The sequence below is a fragment of the Asparagus officinalis genome, chromosome 3, assembly GCF_001876935.1.
Source record: "Asparagus officinalis chromosome 3, Aspof.V1, whole genome shotgun sequence".
In the NCBI taxonomy this organism is placed as follows: Eukaryota; Viridiplantae; Streptophyta; class Magnoliopsida; order Asparagales; family Asparagaceae; genus Asparagus; species Asparagus officinalis.
Window position 1 is genome coordinate 62,252,651 of NC_033796.1, and position 20,825 is coordinate 62,273,475.

Genomic DNA, 20,825 nt, shown 5'->3' on the forward strand with positions numbered 1-20,825 from the left:
CCAGAGTGAAAGTGATGCACAAGATTTGTTGTTTGGATGTCTGACAGCATTGTGGACATCCCATTTCTACCTCCTCTTCGGGAGTGGGCAAGAAATGCGTGGCGAAGGCTTTTGAATCAGTCAGCGCCTCTCGCAGGGCTTCGTGAGTTGTCTTGGACAACCGCAATAGCTCGTACAGAGTGATCCTGGCTGGAATATTCTTCAGCTAGGCGAGTAGGTCGAACCGAAAGGGTTGACCACTCGAGCTCGGCCTGTCAGGATATCGGTGGCAGTCTCACTGGTAACCTTGCAGGACTCTCTAACATCAGAGAGTAGTTCTTAGCAAAGTCCTTCCCTGCTCAGGTGATTAATGCGTCTGCCTCCTTGTAAGAATCGGTGAGGGTTGCTACTTCTGCTCTGTTATCGTCTGGAATTACCAAAATGACATTACAAAGCTTAGACTTGCCCTTGGACTTGTTGGAAGTCTATTGCTCATCGTTGAGGAGGTCGGGATGAACCCACATCACCTGTCCTGATGGCAAGGTCTGTGGTACCAAGCCTTTTCCTCGGGTATTATGAGGGTCGTCATTGACAATCTTCAGTTCTGCCTTGGAGATGGGAACGACTCCTGCCAGTGTATGAACCTCAGGGAGACCTGTTCCAAATTGAAGGGTGATTATGTTCGTAGTCACAGCTTTCTATACTTTCTCCTTCTTTAGAGCTCCTACGTCGTAAAGAGCTTGTAGCTTATCCTTAAAGATATAGCATTTAGAGGTGTGATGACCGACAAATTTGTGGTATGCACAGTAGCCTGGATCATCGATTTTGTTCACGTCTTCAGGTTTCATAACTTCTTGCAGCTTGATCCTGTTGCTTTTGAGCAGAGTGTTAAAGGTAGCCACCACCTGGTCTTCTGTGAAGTCGTATTGCCTTTGCGGGCATGGTTTGAAAGGCTTAGGCTTTTGCCTCTGCGCGAGCTTGGGGGCTGGAGTGGAATCGACAGCCATGATCTCCTTCACCCTTGACTGAGGGTTCCTACAGGTGTTTGGTTCCGAAGCTCTGCTCTTGGACTGAGGCTCTTCTGCTTCCAATCTTTTGATCATCTTCTTGACTTGCTTACCTTGGCGAACAAGTTCCTTCCAGGTCCGGGTTTCCACTGTGCCGATTCTGGATAGAATGTCAATTGAGAGGTTGTTGCGGCATATCTCAACCAGGGTGCTCAAGGAGACTTGGTCCCGACACTAAAGTGATCGATTCTTGAATCTCTTGACGAAATCGTTGACTGACTTTGTCATCTTTTGTTGGTCGGCCAGTAGGGTGGCCATCGATACCTCCGTATTGTCGTCGAAGAAATAGGCCAAGAAAAGCCTCTCCACATCGGCCCAAGATGTGATGGAGCCTGGTTCTAGCTTACAAAACTACTCAAAGGCCACTCCTCTTAGGGTACCAATAAATAGTAGGGTGAGATGGCATCGTTTCCCGTGAGGAATCCCATCTGAGATAGGAAATAGATGCGCTGTGAGGGAGAGCCCTTGCCATTAAACTGGACCAGGCTCATTGGTTTGAAATTTGTCGGGTAGGCAACTGTGTCCCATTCGACTGGATACGGTAGAACTACCCTCAGATCGTTCATGTTTCTCTTGAGTTTCAAGGTGTTGAGCCGTCTCTGGAACTCATCGAACCTTTTGTCTCGGGGAGTGATGCCTGAATGCGAGTGCCTTCCTGAGGATTTGTTAGAATAATCCGAATGCAGCTCGCGATTATCTTCTTCTTCAGTCGTGTGAGGAGGAGTAAGCTCTCGCTCTCTGTTCCTTGAGGGTCTTCGTCGATTTTGCGAATTCCTCTTCTTCTTCTTCTCACTGAGAATTTGTTCCATCATCTCCCTTAGAGAGCTGATGGTTGCCTGCTGCTCCTCGAACTTTTTAGCGAGGTAGTCGGAGACCTCCGCCATGTGCACCTTTGCATGCTTGTCATAGGCTGAGCTTGAGGTCTGAGATGTTGTTGCTGCTGAGCACATCTCATCCTTGTTGTCATAAATGGGCGATAAACTGGCATAATCAAATGGGATAGCTGCTCCTGTCTGAAAGTGAGTGCGTTGTAGCACCCCCCCCTCTTCAACAGGGAGCCATCTGAACCTTGAGGTATATTCAGGATCTTATGAATCCGAATACCGGGATTTACCCTTTCCTGTCATGTTGACTGTGGCTGTTGGAAGATCTAAGTTACCCATGGCTCGCCTCATCTGATGATGATGTCTTCGGCAGAGATGTCTTCGCTCGAGAGATTATTGAGAAAGCCTCCCAAAGACTGATGGCTTTGGTGCCTCAGTGCACTGGTAGTTAGCAAGTACCGCTTGGATATGCCTCTCGCAATAACACTGAGGGTTAGCCTCGTGAATAGTGTGGTTGCTAGTCAGATGATCCCTGAGATCTCCTGCGGGTTAGTGGTGGTGGCAACCCCCAACATCGAAAGGACTAGATGTGCAATTGCACGGAAAAGACTAAAGGAGTCAGAGTGAGAATATTTGGGGAATTTCCCAAGTGTCGACTTCATGCGACCTTGCTTTGACAGGCAAGGTCTAGAGTTTAGGTGAGCTTCAGCCGACTGCTGACGAGCTCGAGCCGACTTCTCATTCAGGTGACCTTGCCTTGATAGGCATGGTCTGGAGTTTGAGCGAGCTTTAGCCAACTGTTGGCGAGCTTATATGGTCTGTTCAATCAGGCAAGGTTCGCTCGCTTGAGTTGTTCTGGCTTTGCCTTTTGGCTAAGGTTGGTTCTCAAGCGGTCCTGCTAGGGTTCGCCTACATGCATGCTTCAATTTGGGAGGTGAAGCTCGCATGTTGTGCAGAACTCGCCTGTTTGAAGGTGTGGCTTGCCTGAATCATGGGGTTCGCCTGATCTGGGCGACTCGCTTGATTTGGACGACTCGCTTGATTTGGATAGATGACTTGAAGAGCAAAGCCCGCTTGATTTGGTGGGTTTGCTTGAGTTGCTAAGTTCGCCCAAGTAGGGAACTCGGCTATCAGAGTGAGGCTTGCCTGAAATATCAGGCTCACCTAGAATGCTAAGTTCACCAGTTTTGGAAATTTTGCCAATGCAGGGGAAACCGCCTGAATAGGTAGGCTCGCCTGATTAACTTGATCTGACAAAATTGGAAACTTTTCGTTCCTTTCTGGCTCTTCTTAGACTTGAATAGCAATTTAGGCCATTATAGGAAGTGGAGGCTAGGGCTTCCAGGCACACGAGAGCTTATCATCGCCGCTGTTGGGCTCTTCTAGAGATGGAGAGACTCATGTCGATGGCGAAGGCGTAGTCCGTGCCGACACGTACCACAGTCTCCTCTTGCATGGGGAACTACGTGTGTTACTTGGGAACCCAATGAGCAGTTCTTTGGCTCGCTTTCTTAGCTTTCGGCTCGTCCTTAGCTGACCTGGGGGAGATAGAACCCCCTACTTTAGCTCGGGTAGAGCTCTCAGGCATGGTTGCCTCAACCACTTGGGGTCAGGCCACACGCGTGACTCTATAGCGCTTGTGTGATGCATGGCTACCAGAGGAGGAAGAAGATAAGTATTCTTCGTACTTGGCTTGGTCGAACTCAATCATAAGGGACTCAACAGTTGTCCCTTCCATGACTTCGTCGAACTGTGCCACCACCAATTCATCTGAGTGAATAGTTTCTCCCACTGTGGTCGTTATCTTCTGTCAGTGTAAAAATTGACTTCTCGTTCGAGGGGGTCATTTTTGTTTATAAGAATGGCTTATAACAAACTACAATCAAAGTTTACAATAGAGGAGGAGGGAATGGCCCTCCTTATTTAACATGGGTTCGTTGGCAGCGGTAGGACGCCTCCCTCGGTGCTCACGCCGAGTTTGCTTCCCTTGGACGATCCGATTGAAGTTGTGGTTGGAGCTTTAGTGTGCAATAGAGGCTCTAGAGCGATTAAGTTTGACTATACCTAAGCTTAAAAAGACGTGAGCCTAGAGAGAGCTACGATGCAAGAGTTTGCAAAGAGCTGACGAGCCTCAAATCTGAGAGTTCAGATTAATTCTGCTTCAACAATCCAGGCAATGAGCTAGGAATGTTCTACCAAGCAAGTGAACCGAATGAAGGTCTCTGTTTGAAGAGCCTTAAGCATCAAAATCTCCAGCGTCTGGCCAACCTCTAAGCAGCCAGCTTGTAACGCCCCTCAGGGAGGTACATAAAAATTTGGGCATGACCTATCTGTAATAAGAATGGTCGACCTGCTAAATCTTTATGTACATCACAATATAGATATACTGAAGGGTGAAAAATAAGACAGTGAAGATGTATATCTAATACTCAGGATCATGAGGTTGACAGCAGAGTCCATAGAATACCAAAATAGAAGAACACTAAAGGGAACTATAAAATATTACAATAATAGCAGTGGCTACAACATTAGTACAGGTTTTATAAGTCAAAAATACTACAAGAGTGAACATAAATTAACTCCTACTAAGAGTTTCCTCCAGAGCTAATCTTCAACTTCAGGGTCTGCAATCCCCTTATCCTTGCCAGTAGTATGACCTGTGAGTGGATTCAGAAACAATAGGGGTGAGCCTAAAGCCCAATATGTAACCATAAAAATCTCGGGTACAACACAAGGGAACGAATGAAAATGATAGACATAGATATCAAACTTGAACAAAGGGATCTCAACATTAAGTTGCCATTCTTATATCGCTATCATTGACCGAAATGAAATAACATGTAAAGATAAATAATCAAGGTCTAATATTCAGGATTCCAAACTCCCCAATCATGAGATAATCAATAAACCGCACATGCCTTTATACACCCACAGGTGAGCGTCCTCACACAGGGCATTGTCCCTAACGGGACACATTACTATTACCACCCACAGGTGAAGCTTACTTCACACAGGGCATAATCCATGAATATAGACTATCAATTATCAACAAAGAATAGAATATTATCATTACCAATAGTCGAATCATCGAAGCAAGTCAAAATGTTGCAATATAATCTTTCGAGGATATCAAAGATATAAAACTGATATAAACAACATTAGAATGATAATGGCTAAGAAATCACAAAGAGCCAACGTATGAAGTGAATCAAATAGGAATATTATAGAAGTGATAAGACATAAAAATTAGCATGGGAAACTAACTCACAGGAATTTTAAGAAAGTAATCAATCAAACTCTCAAAGACTTGAGAGGGAACAATGAAAGGTTACCTACCGATTATGTCGGTATCCTTTCGGCCAACGAATGAATCCAAGATTCTTTGTCCTATATACATGTATACCCACATGAGATTCTAAACACTATGTATTTTATAATTTTCTAACTTAAAACTTATATTAATGTATAAGCTAAACTCTAGATGATTACATTCAATATCTCTAGCATGCACAGCAGCACCAGTAGTGTATATGCAACAGATTTAAGTGAATAGATGGTATAACAATTGATGTCCAAAATGCATGAAACTAGTTCCATATGACTCTATTATGAGTATAATTTTATAATATAAAAATATTACATCAATGCATAGTATATAGTAAGTGTTATACTCTCAGCAAACTACACCTATCAAAACTGTAGCAGAAAAATAGAGATTACTATCTGGAATGAATGATTTATTTTGGGTACTTAACATTATGCAAATGATCTCAAAATTGGTATATATGTGATATAATGGATTATATTCTTAGTCCCATTAGTTTCATCAAATTTTCATTTTTATAATGCATGTTACATGCAAAACAACACAGGGGGTAGACTGAAATTGCCAGTACATATACTAGCTATTTGAACTAGGTTTAGACTTACCAAATGTTATTCGGATTAATTCAAACTCACATCAACAGAATTATAATCGAGTCTAGTTTTAGGAATAGAAGAATTTTATGTATGCATGGTATACCTTGAGATATATGCTCTTTACAAAGGACATAACTCAGGCAGACAGTTTCAGACACATGCACTGAGTTAAAGGACATAACTCAGGCAGACAGTTTCAGACACATGCACTGAGTTAAACCATACTTTCAAACTAGTAAATAATTTTAGAATTAAACACTGAGTTAAACCATACTTTCAAACTAGTAAATAATTTTAGAATTAAACAAACAGGGTCTCAAATGAAATCCATGAATGTATAGTTTCTAGAACAGAAAGAATTTTATGCATGCATGGTATATATTGAGAAATATGCTCTTTACAAAGGACATAACTCAGGCAGACAGTTTCAGACACATGCACTGAGTTAAATCATACTTTCAAACTAGTAAATAATTTTAGAATTAAACAAACAGGGTCTCAAATGAAAGACACAGATGTTTAGTTTCAATAACAGAAAGAATTTCATCATTTGGATATATACAATGAAAGTTATGATCTTTTTACTGATAGTTTTCATGCTGGAATTTCTGCACGAAATTCTGTTTCAAGATAAATTGACATGCATGCCCTAAAATGTTACATGCAAGACTAAATCCAAATTAAATTATATAATTCAGTTCTAACATCCTTAATAAACTAAATCCAAATTAAATTATATAATTCAGTTCTAACATCCTTAATAACAACATGCAACAGAGAATTTTATCTAGGGTTTTGACTTTGCCCCACTTCCTCCACCAAAGTCCTTAACTACCTTCTTTCTCCACTCCTTCTTCAATGTTCTTGAGAGATGAAGGCTTTTGGAATCTTTTTTTTTCTTTTTTTTATAAGAGGATAGGTGTTGGAAATGATCAGAGGAGAGGGAGGAGGTTTTGAAGAGATTTTTCTTCTTAAATGGAAAAATGAGAGGTGGAGGGCACATATATATAAGCCCATGTGAAGAGAAATCTTCAATTTGGCCAAAGTTGAGGGTTTTTGTGCAAAATTTCACCCACTATCATGGCTGAACTATTTAAATAGCTATGTTAATTAGAGGGTTTCAAATTAGGTATTTAATAATTAGGTTATCTCTAACTAAACTTTAAAGCATGGTTGGTTTAGGTTTACATGCTAAGCTTGTATACATGCTATAACTTCGTTAACTAAATCATAATATGGAAATTAGCTAAGTGTAAAATTCTCATGCTAGAAGATTATCTGGGACATAATGAAGGGAAAAATTTACTAACTTATGGATCGGTATCGATAACGGTATCCGATTAACGGAAGAAAAAAAAATGGAATGTTACATTACTTCCCCCCTTAAGGGAATTTCGTCCCCAAAATTTTTTACGTACCCTCAAAATAAATATGGATATACTTTTTGCATCTCAGATTCTAGTTTCCATGTTGCCTCCTTAATACCTCGATTGTTCCATAACACTTTAACTAGTGATATGGACTTATTTCTCAATTGCTTCTCCTTAAAGCCTAGCAATCGAACTGGTCGTTCTTCATAAGATAGATCCTCCCGCAGGGGCAAGGCTTGGTGAGAAATGATGTGTCCTGGGTCAAGTACATACTTCTTCAGGTTTGAGTTGTGGAACACATTATGAATCTTCTCCAATACTGGGGGCAGGGCTAGCCGGTAGGCCACAAGTCCGATCTTCTCCAAAATTTCGAATGGCCCGAGGTATCTCGGACGGAGTTTGCTTTTCTTACCACCTCTTGATATTCCTCTCATGGGTGCAGCCTTCAGAAACACATGATCACCAATATGGAATTCTAGGTCCTTGCATCATCGATCTGCATAGCTCTTTTGCCTACTTTGTGTCGTCTGCATATGTTGCCAATTGGTTTGGATCTTCTCAGTCATCTCTTGGATTACGTCTGGTCCAAGTAATTGACGATCACCGGTCTCTTCCCAACATATAGGGAATCTGCATCGCCTCCCATATAGGGCTTCATAAGGTGTCATGCCAATGCTAGAATGAAAGCTATTGTTGTAGGCGAACTCTACTAGCGGCAAATGTGTAGCCCAATTGCCTCCAAAATCTAAGGTGCAAGCTCTTAGCATGTCCTCCAGAGTCTGTATCATTCTCTCGGATTGTCCATCAGTCTCAGGATGTGCTACGGTGCTGAACTTCAGTCCAGTCCCTAAAGCTCGATGTAGACTCTTCCAAAATCTTGAGGTGAAACGAGGGTCTCGATCTGATACAATGGATATGGAAATCCCGTGGAGCTTCACGATCTCATCAATGTATAAGCTGGTCAACTTTTCCATGGTATACGGCATCTTGTAGGGTATGAAGTGCATTGATTTGGTCAGGTGGTCAACTACCACCCATATGACATCCTCTCCTTTTGTTGAGCGGGGTAGTCCAGTAATAAAATCCATGGTGATGTGATCCCATTTCCATTCTGGGATGGGCAAAGGTTGTAATTGTCTCAACAGTTTCTAATGTTCAATCTTTACATGTTGGCATGTTAAACACTGTGACACAAATTCAGCTATCTCCTTCTTCATGTGGTTCCACCAGAAGTTTTGTCGAAGGTTTTGATATATCTTAGTGCTACCCAGATGAAGAGAATATAGGGTCTAGTGAGCTTCTCTCAATATCTGATCCTTAATCTCCCCATCATTGGGTACGCAAAGGCGATTACCCATCTTCAAAACACCATCTTGAATCTTATAGTCTGAATATTTTCCTTGTTCCACTTTCTTCCTTATCTCACTTAGCTCCTTGTCTTCCTTCTATCACTCCTTGATTTGGTCCAACAGAGTAGGTTGTAGGCTTATCTGACAAATCTTCATTTCAGAAGAATACTTGGTCCAACAGAGTAGGTTGTAGGCTTATCTGACAAATCTTCATTTCAGAAGAATACTTTCTAACTTCAATCTCCATTCTCTCAAGCTCCAGAAGAATACTTTCTAACTTCAATCTCCATTCTCTCAAGCTCCTTACTTAACTCAGCTTGCTTAGTTAGCGAACAAGCTGATGCAATATGATTCTTCCGACTGAGTGCATCTGTTACTACATTAGCTTTACCTGGATTGTAAAGGATATTTACATCATATTCTTTCAGCAATTCCAACCATCTTCTTTGTCTCATGTTAATCTCCTTCTGAGTAAATATATACTTTAGGCTCTTGTGATCTGTATAAATATCACATGATACCCCATATAGATAGTGTCTTCATATCTTCAGGGCAAAAATCACAGCAGCCAATTCCAAATCATGAGTGGTAGTTCTTCTCATGAGGCCTCAATTGCCTAGAGGCATAAGCCACCACCTTCTAATTCTGCATTAGAACACAACCTAAATCTCTGGAAGATGCATCACTATATATCACAAGCTTATCTGAACTCGTAGGGATAGTGAGGATAGGAGCGGTTACCAACCGTTTCTTCAACTCCTGAAAATGTTCTTCGCATTTCTCACTCCATATATATTTGACATTCTTACGAGTTAGATAAGTTAAAGGGGCTGCTAATTGGGAAAAGTCCTTAACAAATCTTCTATAATATTCTGCTAGTCCCAAAAAGCTACGAATCTCAGTCACTGAGGTGGGACGCGGCCAGTTCACGACAGCTTCAACCTTCGTTGGATCCACGGATATCCCATCTCTAGTGATCACATGACCCAAAAACATCACCTTTTCTAGCCAGAATTCACACTTCTTAAACTTTGCGTATAGTTGTTGTTCCCTTAGGGTTTGCAATACAATCCTCAAATGTTCTTCATGCTCTTGGTAACTCTTAGAATAGATCAAGATGTCATCAATAAAAACCACCACAAATTGATCTAAATATTGTTTGAATATCCGGTTCATCAAATCCATGAATGCGGCCGGCGCATTAGTCAGTCCAAAAGGCATCACTAAAAATTCATAGTGACCGTAGCGAGTCCTGAATGCTGTTTTTGCTACGTCCTCAGGCTTAATCTTTAACTGATGGTACCCTGACCTTAAATCAATCTTGGAAAAATATTGAGCTCCTTGAAGTTGATCAAATAGATCATCTATCCTTGGGAGTGGATACTTATTCTTAATGGTTAATTTATTCAACTCTATGTAATCTATATAGAGTTTCATACTCCCATCTTTCTTTTTCACAAATAAGACTGGTGCTCCCCATGGAGACACACTGGGTCTAATGATACTCCCATCTTTCTTTTTCACAAATAAGACTGGTGCTCCCCATGGAGACACACTGGGTCTAATGAATCTTTTATCCAATAACTCCTGAAGTTGTTCCTTTGGTTCCTTCATATCAACTGGCGCCAATCTATAAGGGGCTTTAGATATAGGAGTGGTCCCTGGGACCAAGTCTATGGCAAACTCTACCTCCCGATCTGGAGGCAATCCTGGTAAATCTTCTGGAAAGACATCTGGGTAATATCTTACAACAAGTATATCTGAAAGCTTTTTCTCATTCAATTGGTCACTTATCACACAAGCTAAATATCCACTACAACTTTGCCTCAACAATTTGTTAGTCTTCATAAATGAGATTAGGTGTGTGAGGGGTCTTCTACTTTCCCCTTGAAAAACAAAACTCACCTCCGCTTGTGGTTTAAATTTTACCAATTTTCTCAAACAGTCTACAGTAGCATGATGAGATGCTAACCAATCCATTCCTAGGATAACATCAAAATCTGACATGTCTAGGCATATAAGGTCTGCATTCATGACATGATCACTCACTAAAACTCCATAATTCTTATAAACATATGTTGCTAGGAGACTACCACCCATAGGTGTGGAGACAATTATCTCACTACTTAATACTGTCGGAGAATTAGGAAAGTTCCTAACAAAATGAGGGGATACAAAAGAGTGTGTAGATTCAGGGTCGAAAAGTGCATGAGCGGTGAATGAGCATATGAGAAGAGTACCTTCCACCCCAGATGGCGATGCTTGTGCATCCTTCCTTATCAGAGCGAAAACTCTTCCTTGGTTCCTCCGGTTTTGCTGCACACTCTGGTTGGACTGAGCCTTCTGCTGTGAAGCACTTGATTGTTGTGAGGCATTAGTTCGAACTGCACGATTTCCTCCTGGTGCTCGCTCTATTATCGGTTGATTCCTCAAGGTTGGACAATCTCTCTTGAAATGCCCAGGTTGACTACACTCGTAACATATACGGTGAAGTCTGCAATATCTAGAGTGATGATTTCCACATCTGGGGCAGACTGCTGACTTGTTTGGCTGGTTCGTTCGATCACGACGAAAGGGAAATTTTGTTGTTGATGACCTCCCGGGATGATTCGATGCTGACTTGTCAGTTATGGGACCTCCTTCGGTTCGTGGGCGTTTAGCTGAATTCTGCTTCTTATTGCGGATCTCCTAATACTCTAGTTGGACTTTCTCAATTTCAAACGCAGTCTCGACCAGTTCTGCATAGTTCCTGATCCTGAGAGCCACTAGTTTTCCTCTGATATTTTCCTGAGTCCTCTTTGAAACTTCTTGGCATTATCTGATTCTTCAGCAATCAGATGTGGAGCAAATCTTGATAGTTGAGTAAACTTAGCCTCATACTCCTGTACTGTCATGCTGTTTTGCTGCAACTCTTGAAATTCGATAACCCACTAATCCCTAACACCCTCCGGAATATATTTCTTAGTTATAACCTCCACAAATCTATCCCAATCAATCTGTCTTTGCGCAACCCTTTCTAATCTTAAGGTTGCCCTCCACCAATGTTCAGCTTTCCCTTGAACATGAAGGCGGCAAATGACACATTTTGCTCCTCTGTGCAATTTAAGACTATAAATATCTTTTCCATTTATAAAATCCAATCCTCCGCCACCAAAGGGTTAGTGGTACCCGAAAAAGATGGAGGTGTGAGCTTCCGAAATTGTTCTAGAGCTGAGATAGCGGGTGTTGGTTAGTTGCTGTTGGCCTCTTTGTTTTGATGATGTTTAACAAATAATTTACTACTAATGTTGTTTGTCTAGTGGTTGTGATTTTCTATTTATTGTAGATAAACAACGCGTTGGAGGATGGATAGAATTGCGCATTCAACGATCAAATCCAATGGAGGTTGGCGGAATTGTGGAGTGAAGCCTATGCAATTCAAGATCAAGATTCAAGTTCAAGCTTCATCCGCAAGTGTACCAAGATAGAGCTTCGTTGAAGATCACAAGCTTGAGTAAATTTAGTTTTAGGTTTTATATTATGTGTGTTAGTACTTTAAGCTCAATCATATACACACACATACACGCTTTGGTTTCGTATATATATAGTTATATATATACATATATGTTTTGGTTTAATAGTTTTCAAGTTTTACTATGAAACAAGTGAATATAATTGAAAATACATTTCGTGTTTCATACTTATATGCATATATATGATTTTATCAATATCAATTTTATTTAGTTCAATGAAATCATGTTTTAGTGCATTATATGTGTATTTTGATAAAATACTATATTCATTGTTTATAGACTTCATAACAATAGTTTACATCTTTCTTCAGGTCTATAAAATCATTTTGTATTGTTTCAAAACATGATTAAGCTAAAATGTCAAAACTCATATGTTCATATTTTCATGTTTTGGACTATTTTGCAAAATAATGATATTTTTCATTTGGGAGATCCTTTCTGAAACCTAGTTTTTGTAGCTTGTGTATTATCATGTGTATAATCATTTCCCAAAGTTTCATAATTTTTAGAATTTATTTGATATTTTTTAAACAGGGTTTCAAAATCAGAAAACAGTTTTCAAACCTGTATTTTCATGTATCAATTCGCGGTCGACCGCCACGGTCGACCGCGCCTATGTTTTTCCCTCAGGAGCCAGCAGAAACTTTCGCGGTCGACCGTGACGGTCGACCGTCAGTCCTTAAGTTTCCACGGTCGACCGCCACGGTCGACCGTAGCTTTCTCTGGAAGTTTTCTCAGGTTTGGATATGCCTCACGGTCGATCGCGAGAATTTCATGGTCGACCGCCGCACTGTCTTTTCATACACCAATGGCTATTTCCTGCAGCTGTTGTTTGGGGTTTTTTGGTCTTTCGTTTGGGGTTTTTGGCTGAGGTTTTGGGAGGCTATAAATACCCCATTGATCTCAGTTCTCACATAACTAAGAGATTGCTTTAAAACAAGTTTAAAGAGTTTTAAACAAGGGTTTAAGTTTGATTTAAGTTTGTTTAAGAAGCTTTTAAGCATTTGGAAGTTTGAGTTTGTGAAATCAATTTCACAAGAGCTTGAGGAGGTCATCTATTGGTGTTTGGACATCCAACTATTCTCTCTCTACCTCTTGATCTATTGAGAAGTTTTCTATACTTTATTTCTAGCTTTACATCTATTTGTTTGATTATCATTTTATTAAAACTAGTTTTATATTGAGTTTAGTTGATTTGATTTCACTCATTGTTTACACACACCCACTTGAGCTTATTGTATTTTCATACATAGTATATTTGGGTTGGTGAGAGTTGTAACAATTGAGTGTGAGCTTTAATTGAGTTCTCATCTTGTATTAGAGAACAAGTCATTTGCTGTTATTGTGAGGTGTGGAGTGTAGACGTTGATCGGTGAACGTTGAAAACCGACATTGTGAGTGTTTGTGAATGTTGATCAGTGAGCATTGAAAACCGACATTGTGAGATGTAAACGTTATTTGGGTGATCGTAGAAAACCCGAATGTGATAGTGGATTTCTCCCCGGGAGTGGGGAGTGGAGACGTAGGACGAAAGGTCCGAACTCCGTAATCATTTGCTTGTGTTTGAGTTTGCTTTGGCGTTTCATTTGTGCTTAGTATTTGTTTGAGTTTGCTTTGGCGTTTCATTTGTGCTTAGTATTTATTCTTTCTTGTCGCCATAGTCTATTGCCCTATCACATTTGTAGATTGTTGTTTCATTTGTGCTTAGTATTTATTCTTTCTTGTCGCCATAGTCTATTGCCCTATCACATTTGTAGATTGTTTATTTCACCCTAGTGTTAGTTTATATATCCTTACATATATTTCACTATATATCTTATTGCTAGGATATTGCTCTTTGTTCATATTGCTTATTCTTGCTTGTAACATATTGTATATCCATCTTGCAAGAATAATTTGTTAATTAGTTTTAATTGGTATAAAATCAGATTAGATTAGCATAAGACCCTAATCACCCCCCTCTAGGGTCTAACAGTTGCCTCTAGGATTGATACGCTACTCGAGGATCTCCGACAATCGTTCTAATGGATCTTGCATTGGTTCTACTTGAGCACATGCCGTTTGCGCATTCCTTGTTATTCCGATAGGAACAAAAGATCCTTCTTCCAAATTCTCCATGTGTTGTCCTTCCCATCTGGGGTCTGATTTGCTCTTGTTCTCACCATTATATATATATAATATATATATATATATATATATATAACTATATATATATATATATTATATATATATAGTATATATATATATTTAATATATATATATATATATATATATATATATATTATATATAAAGGGACGTCACAACACCTAGAGTAATGATCTCTCCAAAAGCTTTTTCACTGATATAATATTAACATACACATATTCATCAATTCAAGAGTTCTACAAAAGTATAATAATCTATATCTAAGATATAGATGAAAGTATGCAATCCCAAAATACACCACACTTAGGTGTCCACCCAAAAGCCAAAAGTAATAAGATTCCTAAGGTTAATGACCCAATGGGTCAACCTCTAGGAAGAGGTGGAAGAGCTGCTAGAAGTAGACTCTGTATTGGAGTCCTCAATTGGCTGGGGTTCATCACCATCTAGGCTAATCTCCTCTTGCTCATCGTCCTCAATAGGATCCTCTACCATTGGCTCATCCTCCCATGCCCAATCCTCCTCACCCAAGTCGAGCTCTCATCCAAGTGGAATTCCCTCTAGTATCCCACCAAGTAGAGGCTCTTGCATAACCTCAAATTCCCACTCCATGGGCTCCTCCTCTGGATCCTCATCCTCCATAGGGTTTTCCTCCGGCTCCTCCTCCTCGAGATCCTCCTCTATAGGGTCCTCCTCGGGGTCCTCCTCCTCAGGATCCTCCTCCATGGGTTCCTCCTCCTCAGGGTCCTCCTCCTCAGGGTCCTCCTCTTTAGGGTCCTCACTCTCAAGCTCGTAACTCTTCGCCAATTGCCCATGGGTGTGATGGCCAAGCAGAGAGTAATCCACTCTCTCCCTAAATGTCTCATCTGGATCAGTCTCCTCAGAGCTGATCTCCCAATCATCTGAATGTGTTGACCACACCTCCCCGCTGCTAATGGATCCTTCCATCCCAGAAACATTTGAATCAAAATCTGTCATTCCTTCCAAAAGTTATCTATCATCATCCAAGGGTACAAACCAATCTAATAGAAGTCTAGATATTATAAGAATGTCAGGGAAAGATAATCTTTCCATGACTGGTGTTTGACACCGACTCGAATCATCCTTAAGTCCCCTAGGTATTTTATGTATGACTCTTAAGGTATCAACCTGTGCTCTGATACTACTTTATAACGCCCCTCAGTAAGGTACATAAAAATTTAGGCATGACCTATCTGTAATAAGAATGGTCGACCTGCTAAATCTTTATGCACATCATAATATAGATATATTGAAGGGTGAAAAATAAGATAGTGGAGATGCATATGCAATACTCAGGATCATGAGGATGACAGCAGAGTCTATAGAATACCAAAATAGAAGAACACTAAAGGGAACTACAAAATATTACCATAATAGCAATGGCTACAACATTAGTACAGGTTTTATAAGTCAAAAATACTACAAGAGTGAACATAAATTAACTCCTACTAAGAGTTTCCTCCAGAGCTAATCTTCAACTTCAGGGTCTGCAATCCTCTTATCCTTGCTAGTAGTATGACCTGTGAGTGGATTCAAAAATAATAGGGGTGAGCCTAAGGCCCAATAGGTAACCATAAAAATCTCGGGTACAACACAAGGGAACGAATGAAAATGATAGACATAGATATCAAACTTGAAAAAATGGATCTCAACATTAAGTTGCCATTCTTATATCGCTATCATTGACCGAAATGAAATAACATGTAAAGATAAATAATCAAGGTCTAATATTCAGGATTCCAAACTCCCCAATCAAGGTCTATTTATAACAGTCGTCAAGCTGTTAAATCGGTACAGGATTCTAGGAGAGAATCCCAACCATTTTTAGAAATGCTAGCTATCTTTAGCGTTAATGGGTAAATGTCTTTTGGACTTTAAACCTTAATGCAGAGTTCATCCATGCGTTCAAATTACTAAATGCTAGGCCCAAACCTGCGTCATGAGAGTTCTTAACTCTGCGTTTCGAATTTCAAACGCAAAGGTCACCTTTGCGTTGCAATTATTCTAAACAAAGGATCCATCCTTGTATTTTCAAACATGATGCTTATTCTCTAAGATCGTGAATTCTTTCCACAGAGTGTTATTAAACCTCTATATCATCTCAACAGAATCTAAATTGTTTCAATTGACAAAACTCTCGATAATCATCAGCCCTCACAGAGTTTGAATTTAACTTGCATCACTCCCAATGTGATGACAATTCCTCTGTTAAAATCAACTTATTGATTCTCGTCAATAGAACGATAAATCTCCAAAATCACTCAAATCATGATCAATTTACTAACTCTCCCCAACAGAGTAGTAAGTAACCAATTTATCAACCCTCTTTAACAGAGTGATAAAATTTCCAAACCTTACTCAGATTGTGAATACCAAAATTTGTTGTCTTTTCACAAGTATCACAAGTCACCGCTCTGATGATAAACCACTTGGGAATTCTTCCCAGTGAGACGCTAAGTCCCCCGAAATCTTATTCAACATTTTTCCTGTCATGTTAATATCACACCTCTGACAAATCCACTTATCGACTCTCTTCAATAGAGCGATAGGTCCTCAAAATTGCCCCGATCGTAACATTTTTCCTGTCATGTTAATATTACACCTCTGGCAAATCCACTTATCGACTCTCCTCAATAGAGCGATAGGTCCTTAAAATTGTCCCGATCGCAACATTTTTCATGTCATGTTAATATCACACCTCTGACAAATCCACTTATCGACTCTCCTCAATAGAACGATAAGTCCTCAAAATTACCCTGATCGTAATATTTTTCCTGTCATGTTAATATCACACCTCTGACAAATCCACTTATCGACTCTCCTCAATAGAACGATAGGTCCTCAAAATTGCCTCGATCGCAATATTTTTCCTATCATGTTAATATCACACCTCTGACAAATCCACCTATCGACTCTCCTCAATAGAGCGATAGGTCCTTAAAATTGCCCCGATCGTAACTTTTTTCCTATCATGTTAATATCACACCTCTGACAAATTCACTTATCGACTCTCCTCAATAGAGCGATAGGTCCTCAAAATTATCCCGATCGCAATATTCTTCCTGTTACGTTAACATCATACCTCTAACAGTTTAAATCCCCTTAGTTGAACATTTTTATTCCTCTATATAAGAATAACAAGTGTTCTCACAAAATCCCCAGGGGGTCAAACTCTTTCTAGAATTATTCCTAGCAGTAACAAAGAAAATTGTTAAACTTCACACCATGTGAAAAGTCATGCCAAGTTAATACCACACATCTGGCACTTATGGATTTCTTTCAGTGATTAAAGTAGAAACATAACACAGGAAGAATTCTATTGAACCATCCTATCCTAAGAGAATGACAAGTACTTACCTCCGGCACGTGAAAATTTTCTGGAAGTATCTCAAATGATAATAAAGAGAATTTTCTAAATCTGGCATTCCCCATGTAACTTCATTATTGTAAGTCAGAACACAACACGTGCAATAAATAAGGAAAAGCCAAAATCATTTTATTTTATTTTTTTTCAGAAATATTAAGAAGTTATGAAAAGCCTTGTTCTTATCAAACAAAAAGAGCAATACATAATTAAGCCTCCGGGCCCATAAAATTAAAAGATGCGAGCCGGGACTTGATAGCAGAAAGTTTTTCTTCATGAGCGGCTTGTACCGTTATTTCATCTTTCTTCTTGAGTTCATGCTCATCCGGCATCGTCGTGGCAGCTTCCTTTTAGGCAAATTCAAGAGATTGGATCGATGAGCGATACGTGGCGTAAGTCTTCACGCTTTCAACTGTGATCCTTTTCAGGATTTCTTCCTCTCGACCAAGCTCAGCCTTGTGTCAGGCCAATTCCACCTCTAATCGATCGATCTCCGCCCGAGACGTCTGTATAGCAGTGTTAGAAGCAACCACGGCCTATTGCTTCTGAACACATTGCCCCTGCAAGAATGCAATTTCAAGTTCCTTTTCAGCTACATTTTTTTGAAGAACTTCATACTTGTGAGCTGCTTCAGCCTTGAAATCAGCCAAGGTTGATGTAATCTGAGTAGTAAGATCGGTACAGCGAAGTTCCTCTAAAGCTTTCAAGTCCTTTTCTAATCAAGAGATATTGTCTGAACAGTACCGAAACCATTGAGCGTTGTCCACATATTGGATGCTGCTCAGAGAGTTCACGAGTATCGGCCTGAAAGAATCAAATGAAGCTCATCCAGCACTAACTTCCTCAATCGTCATCTTCATCATGTCCTCCAATTGCCTCATAAGAATTTTAAGCATGGAAGGAATGATCACCGGACTTAGAGAAGCAACAGAGGACATCACCGTTCCAACGAGACAAGACGGTCGGATCGTCAACGGAGAGCAAATTCGACGCAAGTATTCGAAGGAGGCACTCCATCGCTACCGTGAAGAACCCAGAATTAAACAAAGGGGAGAATCCAGATCATTCTCTTCTCTTTTGTAATCGGGAATTCAAATTGTAATTAAGATCGAGAGAATACAAATCAAATTTCTTTCATTTTACTTACTTTAAATTTTTTACCAAACAAGGATCCAGGTCTAGCAAACCAGATTCTTAGGATGAGGATCATCAGAGACAGATCAGCATGGAGGCTGAGGTTGTCTCAGAAGACCTACATTGAGAAAATTCTTGAAAAGTTTGGCATGGAGAAAGCTATGTTAGACCCTAGAGGGGGATGATTAGGGTCTTATGCTAATCTAATCCGATTTAAATGCCAATTAAAACTTATTAACAAGTTATCCTAGCAAGTATGAGATATAACAAAAATATATGAGCTAGGATAAGCAATGTAAACAATGAAGAGATATATCCTATATGATGAATATGTATATATGCAAGGATATATAAACAACACAAGGGTAAAATAAACAATCTACACAAGTGATAGGGTAATATGATGAGCAATACACAAAGGCGATATAAGATATGAAAACAAGAATAAGAACGCCAATGCAATCACAAACACACGATATGATCACGGAGTTCGGACCTTCCGTCCTACGTCTCCGCTCCCCACTCCCGGGGAGAATTCCACTATCACAACCGGGTTTTCTACGTTCACCCGAATAACGTTTACACCTCACAGTATCGGTTTTCAACGCTCACCGATCAACGTCACTCCTCACAATCGGTTTTCTAGTTCACCGAAAACTTTCACACCACACTCGGTTTCTAGCTCACCGAAAACCTAACAATCTCACAATGTAACAAATATAAATTGTTCTCTAATATGGATGAGAACACAATAAAAGCTCACACTCAATGCTACAACTCTCACAACCCTAATATATTATGAATGCAAATACAATAAGCTCAAAGTGGGTGTGTGTAACAATGAGTGAAATCAAATCTAAACTCAATATAAAACTAGCTTTAATAGAATTGATAATTAACAAATAACAAATGAAAGCTAGAGTAGAGTTTAGAAAACTTCTCAATGGAAGACAAGATGGAGGGATGGAGATTGGAGCCCAAACAAAAAGATGATCTCCTCCACTTGTGAAAACTTCTTCACAAGCAAAACAAACCCTTAAACACACTTAAACCCTTGTCTAAAACTTGTTTAAAAACTTCTTAGATTTCCTTGAGAGTTGAAGACAATGGGGTATTTATACCCTCTCACAACTCAGCCAAAAACCCCAAGCAAAAAGACAAAACAGCCCCAAGGCAACGGTCAAAAAACTAGCAGAGAGCAAAAGCACGAAGAAGAGTTCTGGACCTTCGTCGGTCGACCGGTGCGGTCAACCGATGGAGTTTTTCGGTCGACCGCCGGGCCCCCCCGCCAGACTCTCTGTCGCCCAGTGAACATATGAACTCAGGTTCGGTCGATCGGTGCGGTCGACCGAATACTGATACTTCTGAAAAACAGTTTTGAAAGCTGTACATCTGATTTGAAACACTGTTTAAAAATAACAAATAAATTCCAAAAAATATAAAACTTTGGGGAATATTCTGTCGGTCGACCGATTTGAGCTCTCGGTCGACCGGACCGGTCGACCGACGATTCTCTGGAAAAATACTGATGAATGGTCAATTGACCGGTCGACCGTACCGGTCGACCGAAAACTGACATTCTACAAAAATTTGGTTTTAGAGCTGATTTTAAAACCCTGTTTAAAAATATCAAATAAATTCCAAAAAATGTAAAACTTTGGGGAATGATTGTAGACATGATAATAAACATGCTACAACGACTGGTTTCGAAAAAGAACTTTCCAAATGAAAAATATCATCATTTTACAAACTAGTCCAAAACATGAAAATATGAGATACTTGAATTTTGATGTTTTGACATAAACCAACTTTTGAAACTTTGTGAAATGTTTTTATAGACTTAGTAAAACATGTATAAACTGATATTAAAGTCTACAAACTAAGAATACAATATTTTCACAAATACAATAGAAAATGAAACCTATGAGTATGTATATGAAAATATATTTGTTTCATATCTAAGTAGATAAACCAAATCACAATATGAAACATGTAATTTCATATTTATAAACATGAAAACTAAAACTTGTGTTGTATATATATGTGACTACATATATATACAAGGAAACCAATAAAATGTGTGTGTATAGATAATTGAGCTTAGAGTACTTAACAAAACCTAAACTAGATTACCCAAGCCG

The 20,825-nt window shown here is 39.7% G+C and overlaps 1 protein-coding gene across 1 annotated transcript; it reads right to left on the reverse strand.

The window, feature by feature from the left end:
- On the reverse strand, window positions 14,706-15,143 carry LOC109835195 (FK506-binding protein 4-like). Its single transcript, XM_020403180.1, has one exon. The coding sequence runs from the start codon at window positions 15,141-15,143 to the stop codon at window positions 14,706-14,708; it is 438 nt and encodes a 145-aa protein (XP_020258769.1).